General features: G+C 47.1%; 1 protein-coding gene across 1 annotated transcript; it reads right to left on the bottom strand.

The window, feature by feature from the left end:
* Positions 1 to 4102: 4102 nt before the first annotated feature.
* PtA15_3A27 (uncharacterized protein) lies at positions 4103 to 4996 on the bottom strand (the record flags this gene model as incomplete). Its single annotated transcript, XM_053167232.1, has 3 exons — positions 4103 to 4280; positions 4449 to 4908; positions 4954 to 4996. The coding sequence occupies 3 exons, from the start codon at positions 4994 to 4996 to the stop codon at positions 4103 to 4105; spliced, it is 681 nt and encodes a 226-aa protein (XP_053018219.1).
* Between the last annotated feature and the right edge of the window lie 3610 nt (positions 4997 to 8606).

The raw sequence follows: 8606 nt of genomic DNA, 5'->3' as shown, positions 1-8606 counted from the left end.
TGATTCTGTGAGACTGCTTAATATATAGAAAAAATGATCAAGAAAATACAAGGACACTTTGATTCTGATTTGTCTAATCACTTCATACTCCTCCATATCCAAGAAATATCTGTCCATGATCCCCTCTGTCTGGATGTGTGACCCAGTCCATCTGGAGTTTGATCAATGCCGCCGCAAGGAGGGCCCCAGGGAGAAGCATCTGGAGCGGGTGCGGCAGGAATTGGCATTGAAACTTGCCAGTTGGTCTGTGCAAGTTCCACCTGCGCAGAGGCAAGGGTGTTTGGTCAGAGGGGGCTGAACTTAACTAATTCCCTCCTGCCGCCTCCAAAGGAGGGACTTACAAAAAAAGTTTTTTTTGACATTACAGGTTTGCTCAATGTACAGTGGGTCATCTAATGTTTTTGGCACCACATTTTTGAATGAAGAAGCTCAGGCCACAGCCATTAAGTCATGAGATTGGCTACAGGGGTGGAAAATAAGTTCCTAAGAATGATTATGAAATAAAAAAATGAAAAATGTGGAAATTTTTCAATTTCTTGCAAATTTCTCAGAATGTTCATTACCGTTCAAACCAAGGGGGAGAAATTAGAGAGCAAAGTATGGCATACGACAAGAATGATAAAAAATGAAAATTTTTGAAACCATTTTCAATGATTTTTTGGGTGGATGGGTTATCAACCAATTTCATTTGAACTCAGGGACTGTAGCCCAAATCACCACTAATTTGACTCAATTTATTTTATCCAATACAAAAAATTGGCAATGGTTTCAAAAATTTTCATTTTTTATCATTCTTGTTGTATGCCATACTTTGCTCTCTAATTTCCCCCCCCTTGGTTTGAACAGTAATGAACATTCTGAGAAATTTGCAAGAAATTGAAAAATTTCCACATTTTTCATTTTTTTATTTTTACTTTTTTTTATTTCATAATCATTCTTAGGAAATTACTTTCCACCCCTGTAGCCAATCTCATGACTTAAAGGCTGTGGCCTGAGCTTCTGCATTCAAAAATGTGGTGCCAAAAACATTAGATGACCCACTGTACATGAACAGGCAAGAAGCCTGCTGTATCAGTATTTGTTTTGTTATATATCACCTCAACTCAATTTTTTGAGAAATCAGCTAGCAAGAAGGCCTCATAATTGGTAAGACGTGCCTAGGAGAATTGTCTCACAGATTGCAATCTATTTGATGTCAGTGTTATCAAAAAGAAAATTGATTTTGCTTTTCATCCTCTGTGCATACACCTGTCAGAGCTATGGAAAAAAAAACAGACAGATGTGTCACTTTTTTTGCCTCAAAGGAACTGTATGTACTTCACTGTTTCAGGGTACCTGGCAGAGTGTCTCACAGGTCAACTTCTGATTCTGATTTTTTGTTGAAGGAGGGGTGGTACAGCCCCAAAATTTTGTGAGGTTGTAGGCCAAGTGTAAACCTTCATCATGGTCTTTATGGTGCCACAATAGCTATTGTTGAGAAAAGTTTATTGCAGAATTCCAATTTTCTCTTCAAAATCTGAAAAATTCCCTCCTTTGGAGACGGGCGTGAAGCTCCCAGGAGGGAATTAGCTCAGTTCGGGAGGGGGCCTTTGCTCACAAGCGGTATGGCAGGGGAAGGGACCAGGCGACCTGATGTGTGGGGGAATCTCATTCTCACATATACTCTTGATGACCGGTCTGACTGGTCATCAAGAGGTGGTGAGTCCCCTCAATGACTGGTCTAACCGGTCATCAAAAGGAGATGCAAGTCCCCTTGATGACTGGGAAAGGCCGGTAATCAAGAGAAGTGAGTCCTCCCAATGACCAGTCTGTGCCAGTCATCAAGAGGCAATGAGTTCCCTCAATCAATGGTGGGTAGTTACGGTACGGTTATCGGTAACGTACCGATATCGTAACGGTTTTTCTCTCGTTACCGTTACCGTTAACCGTAACGGAAGGGCGTTACGATATCACACACCAAGGATCTTTGAAGTTTGACATCCGTTACGATATCTGCCCGCACAGAGGGGCAGATATCGGACTGAATATGATCCAGAGGGGGCCATTTGCCCCTCTTTATCTCGTTAACCGGTGGTTAACGCGTTACGCTACTAGTAACGCGAGTAACGCACCAAAAAAATCAGGCCCGGGGTTACAACTGGTTGTTACTATTAGCGCTAACGCCTGAGCGCAGTAACGGCAAGAGTTACGCTACGCGGATAACGGCGGTTATCGTAGCGTATCGTAACTACCCACCGCTGCCTCAATGACCGTTCAGACTTGTCATTGAGAGAAGATGTGAGTCCCCACAATGACCGGCACAGACCAGTCATTGACAGCTGTTGGTCCCCACAATGACCGGCACAAACCATTCATCAAGAGCTGTGAGTCCTCTCAATGACCGGCACAGACTGGTCATTGAGAGGTGGTGAGTGCCCTCAATGACCGTTCTGTGCCGGTAATCAAGAGGTGGCAAGTCCCCTCAATGACCGGTGTGGTGATTTATATGGGCATGCATGGTAGAATTTCCACTTGGAGATAGTGTGGGCAGGAATGCACAGAGCGGCTCAGGCAGAGTGCATTCCGGTGACATAAGCACTGAGAATGATGTCAGAAAGCTTACGGAAAGTCGCGCGCAGTGAGGGACTCCTGTCCGTACTAGGTGGCGGCAGTCGTGTGAGGGGATGGGTGCTGTTTAGGCTGCCCTTGTGGCGGTGGTCCGTAGAGATGAGATTGCAGATAGCTTGTGGTTGGGGTGGTTTTGAGATGTTTGCCGGGGGTTTTAGATCCTTGGCAGTGTGGAAATCCTACTGTGCCAGGCGGTAGGCAGAGCGTCAAGGGGATGGGTGCTGTTGAGGCTGCCCTGTGGTCTGGCAAATGAGATGAGGATCAGAAAGTGATAGCTCTGGGGGGGGGATTTTTGAGAGACAACGGGGATGGAATACCGTTGGGGGTGGTTGGTTTGTTGAGGATCAGATGATGATAAGGGATCAGGATCAGGGATAAAGGATCAGGAATAGTGCTGGGGATACTGCCAGCGGATCAGAAAAGGGTGATGGAATTTCTCTTGGATCAGAGCCAGTCCCATGCCGTCCCATCCTCCAAGTTTGAACTCAAACTTGGACTCTGGGGAGTGGCATGTCACAGGACATATCATCCCATCCCCAACTAAAAACATCAAACAGGAAAAGAGGAAAAAAGAAGAAACAGAAGAAAACACCACAACAATCAAAGATAAAGAAAAAAACCAATCAGAATAAGAGGAAAGGGAACACAAAGATAAAGAATCTAAAAAGAAAACAAAAACAAGATAAATGAAACAAAACAAAACCCACATGACACATGTGTTAGGACCAAGAAAGGAAAAGAGAGAATCTGGGAGGGATGGGAAGGAGAGTAAAAGGGTATTAAGAGAGGGGGGAGTTGGAGAGATGAGCAGGCTGAATCTTGAAGATCTTGATGCTTCTTGAGGGTGAATTCTTGAGGCTTGAAGCAACGGTAGGTTGCTACGCTAAACTACGCTATTTGACCAAAATCTCTTAGTGTAGCGGCTATTTTTCCCTCCAGGATTCATTTAGTGTTAGATAAAGTTAAAAACCGCTATGCTAACGGTCAGTGTAGTCATACACCCCGGGAGTACCTCCACGTGCACCTAACTGAAAATCTCCAAGGATTCCTCGGGAACCCGTGCGCGAGGTCGGACCTGCAGGTGACGGTCCAGGGTATTGCAAGGTCACCACCCATATCTCAGGGGTGGCCTCGACGGGATCACCCCGAGGAATCCATGGAAGCCATGAGCTTTCCGTGGACACCTCGAAGCCTCCCCGTTATACAAAACATTTGCAGCGCCCACAGGTGCCCCACTATCCGACAAGTTGTTGGTTCCACGTGGGTTCATGGTGCGCTCCACTAATATGATGGGCTCATTGGGCTCATGGGAGGTACATTGTGGGCTCCGGATTGTGCACACCGGCTTACAATCCGTAGGGGTACCACCCGGGTATCCGTACTACATTGCATATCAGTGGCCATCATGAGAGGAAAAAAAAAGGAACAAAAAAAACATTTAAGAGGTGGGAGAGAGAGAGACATAAAACTATGTGGAGGGAAAACAACTACGAAATCAGAAAATCTCCGCCGGCACGTGAGCTTCCTCATCGGCGGTCGGCGGGGCGAGGCTTCGGCTAGTGATCTGCTCTTGTTGTGGCGCCACTAATCCTTGCACGCACACAGGCTCCACGCGCGCCCCGACGGCTTCGTCCCGGGGCTTGCGCTCCGCGGCGCCGATTGCGTCCCTGATCCTGATGACTCGCGGGTGGTTCTCCAGGTCGGAATAAGTAGCTTAACAAACACAAAGGCTTCAGTGGGTTTTTTTGGAGGGGTATGAGGAATGCAAGGGCTTACACAGGATGGTTTGGCAGTCCCACTTGTCCTGGTGATTGTGCCGATTGAGGGTGGTGTATTGTTACCTGATGGCAGCCTGGGAGGGCAATGCAAGCCGGGAGTCGTGGGCACGTTGGTCGGCCTTGAGTTTGGCAAGGATCTGCTCCTTGACGGCGCGGTGTTCGAGGTGGCAGTCGGGCTGTGCGGCGGGGCCGAGGAGCTCGGAGCGGAGGGTGTCGAGCTTATCAAGGGGGGAGTTGCCGGCCATGACGGGCTTCATCTTGCCGCCGAGGACCTTGAGGCGGCCAAGGAAGTCGTCCATGATCTCCTCAAAGTCGGCCTGCACCTGCTGGCCGGGCGTGGCGGTGACGTTGGAGGCCTCCGAGCCCTCCTCGGACTCCATGTCCGACCACTCGTACTCCTTCTCGATCTCCACACACACACACAACGTCAGACCTTGGCTGGGAGAGGGACGGGGAGGTGTGAGACACTCAACTTGGTCGAATTGGTCATTGAGGTTGGTCAGGCCTTGGTTCCGGGAGGCAGCTGGAGATCAGGACTTGTTAATTTTTTGGGGTATCAAAACCTAACTGGGCGAGTGATGAGACTTCCAATCAACAGCCAGTTGGGGCATGTGGAGTCCACATGGCAAGTGTGTGGTTTCGACGCACACAAAAAAGTGCTTTCATGGACTCCACCGAGATTCAATCTCCTCGCGTAGAGTCCACTGAAGTTTTCTCATTGGAGTGACAAAGAATCGAGACCCCTGTCCATCTCCGACAGCGTGCCCACGATCACGTGGGAAACTGTGGATCCCATGTCCGTTTCACAGATCATGCGCGACCCGTTGGATCCACGGTGGATCCCTTGTCCGTTTCACGGATCAAGCGCGACCCATCGGATCCACCCGAGGTCGCGGCAGGAAGTACCCCCGCTGTGTAATAATTTTATTTCCAAAACAAATAGCGTTAGATTCAAATAATAAGTGCTAAACTAGAAATTAGCGTAACTCGTTATAAGCTTACAAAATTTTTGCACACATTTAGCAGAGCTAGTGACAACATACGCTACACTAAACAGAAGCTTCATTACACTGAACTAAATTGGTTAGCTTAATTTTTTTCACTCAAACCAGACACTGGCACAAGCTTTGGGATGAAGAAAATAGTTGTTTTTTACCTGTTCTTATTATGATGAATAAGATAAATTATTTCAAGTCCCCAGGCAGATGTCCGCCCTAGATCTCTCATTTCATTATCATAGACATCACAACAAGACAGGAAAAAAACATATAAGCAGACAAACAATTGAAAAGAAGAGAAACAAGTGTGGTTAAGTGATGAGTTGAAGCAATCAAGCAAGAGATGAGTGGATTTTATTGAGGGAGAAGTTATAACGTGATGAATGAGTAGTATCAATGATGTTTGGTGTGCTGAATGATGGTTGTGTACTGTCATATAGTATATCAGGAGTGAACATTGATGCTGTCTGAGGTCTACTGTGGTCCACTGAGTTCAATTAGAACCTGGTCTTGGGCAAAAATACACAACATGTGTTTACATATGTAATCAAAGTACAACCACCACACTGAGAGTTAGCGTAACTTCACAGAGCACCAGACCAACTGTTAGTGTACCTTTCTGGAATGCTAAAATCACTATAATGTTAATTCCAAAGAATTTGAATAGTGTTAACTTTCTTTTTCAATTCCAGCTAACACTACGCCAACAGCTATTTTTTCCTTCAAGAAAATGCCTTAGTGTTAGTTGGAAAAAATGAAAGCTAACAGTAAATTCTCTTTAGCGTAGCTGAAAACAGCTAACACTACGCTACGCTACAGCTATTGTTAGTGTAGCTGACCCACCGTTGCTTGAAGAATGAGAGGGAAGCTTGATTCTTGATGATCTTGCTGGTGGTGGTGATGTTCCTGACGAGATGGCCACAAGAGATGCCTTCACAGCAGATGGAATGCACAGATTGCGGATTGAGTGTTCGGACCAGAGCGGAAAGACAGGACAGGACTGCGGCGGACTACACATGTGGACTGGTAGCAGCGGCGCGTTAGCAGGTGAGCCATAGCACCCAAAGCAGGTTCCACTAGCGGGTGGAACCATCAGGAAAATAAAATAGTCAGTTGATGACAAGTGACATCACACCAGCTCCAGCCAGCTACCCACCATCTATCCAATATCTATCCACTATCTACCCAAATCTCCCAACCATCTTATCAACTTCAAAAATTTACCAAGGAGGTCCTGTTCAGTTTTTGATGAGCCAAACTGATCCTCAGTTCTGTCCTTTGGTACCCAGCTCATGCTCAGCTTTTTTGCCCAGCTCATACTCAGCTTTTTTCACGCAGCTCATTCTCAGAATTTGAATAAAGCCTTTTGACTAGTCCTTGCCCAGTTGATGCTCAGCTTTGTACTAGTCCTGGCGCAGCTGATGCTCAGCTTTGTAGCAGTCCTTGCTCAGCCTTTTCCTAGTCCTGTCCCAGCTGATGCTCAGCTTTAGAGATCGCCAAGTGGACCCGGGTACCCGTGGCAGGTGCGGGTACCTGCGGTCATTTTGGGCATATACAGATACCCGGACTCGGACCCGGCACCCGTAGGGCGGGTAACGGCGGTACCCGTGGCGGGTATCACGGGTACCGCCTACGATTCAACCCTCTAGCCGGTCTATGCCGGCTTCGAGGGTGGTGTAACCTCTTGATGACCGACACAGGCCGGTCATCAAGGGTGTATATACCCTCTCGATGTCCGGCACAGAGCGGACATCGGGAGGGTGTATGTACATATGACCTCTCGATGTCCGGTCTGTGCTGGACACCGAGAGGGCATACAGTCTCGATGGTACAGACGGACATCGAGAGGGTGTGTGTTTACCCTCCCAATGTCCGGTCTGTGCCGGTCACCAAGAGTTTACACCACCCTCGAAGCCGGCATGGACCGTCATCGAGGGTTTATATACCCTCTTGGTGCCCTGTCTGGGCCGGATATCGAGAGGGATGTCTGCGTGTGAGTTCTCGATGTCCGGTCTGGGCTGGACATCGAGAGTGTATGCCCTCTTGGTGTCCAGCACAGACCGGACATCGAGAGGGCATACATACACCCTCTCGATGTCCGGTCTGTGCCGGACATTGAGAGTGTATGCCCCCTCGGTGTCCAGCACATACCGGACATCGAGAGTGTATGCCCCTCGGTGTCCAGCACATACCGGACATCAAGAGTGTATGCCCCTCGGTGTCCAGCACATACCGGACATCGAGAGGGCCTACATACACCCTCTCGATGTCCGGTCTGTGCCGGACTTCAAGAGTGTATGCCCTCTTGTTGTCCGGTCTGTGCCGGACATCAAGAGTGTATGCCCTCTCGGTGTCTGGTCTGTGCCGGACATCAAGAGTGTATGCCCTCTCGGTGTCCGGTCTGTGCCGGACATCAAGAGTGTATGCCCTCTCGGTGTCCAGCATGTGCTGGAAACCGAGAGGGTTAGGTTACGGGGGCGGCCATGATCACGCTGCAAAAGGTCGTCCGCAACTGCTCGTCTCCAGACCTTTTGCAGCGGTGTGGTGCTCCATTCCAAACCATAAGTAGTGTTTTTATTGCTTTTCTTTACATACATTCATCATTACATTTCCCATTTCCCCCATAACCCTTCACAAATACTTCATTATTATTGCATATTCAGATTCTACGCCAAATTTCACCTATAGTCACTCATACATAGTACCCCCTTATCTTCAATGGTTCAGTAGTTATATAAGGATATAAGACTTACAGACAACTTACATTCTTCATTAGTTACAATACTCATTTCATTAGTAACCTACTTGAATCATTAGAGTAAATTCCTTTTACATATTTATTCTCACATACTAAACCCTTTACATACATTTCTCATTATGTACTATGCCTATTGTACACATTACATCATTGGATCTGTGCTTACCTCTTTCAGTAGTGCTCATCATTACAAGTAGTTACTATGTTCTCATCACTCTTCCCCATTAGTAAATTCTTTTATTCCCATAACCAGCATTCCCCTTTCAGCATTGCTCATCATTACATACTGTTACTATGTTCACATCACTCTTCCTCATTTGTACAACCTTCATTCTCATAGCCAGAACTCCTTATTGTCTGTGCTCATCCTTCCTTCATATAAGAACTGTCTTTCCCCCCTCACTTGTACCTTATGCAGAATTTATAGATAATTTTAGATACAGAAATTATAAGTGCCCATTCTCA

Source organism: Puccinia triticina, chromosome 3A (assembly GCF_026914185.1).
Source record: "Puccinia triticina chromosome 3A, complete sequence".
NCBI classification, from domain to species: Eukaryota; Fungi; Basidiomycota; class Pucciniomycetes; order Pucciniales; family Pucciniaceae; genus Puccinia; species Puccinia triticina.
Note: the sequence above shows the minus strand (reverse complement) of the source record. Positions and strands in the feature narration are given on the sequence as shown.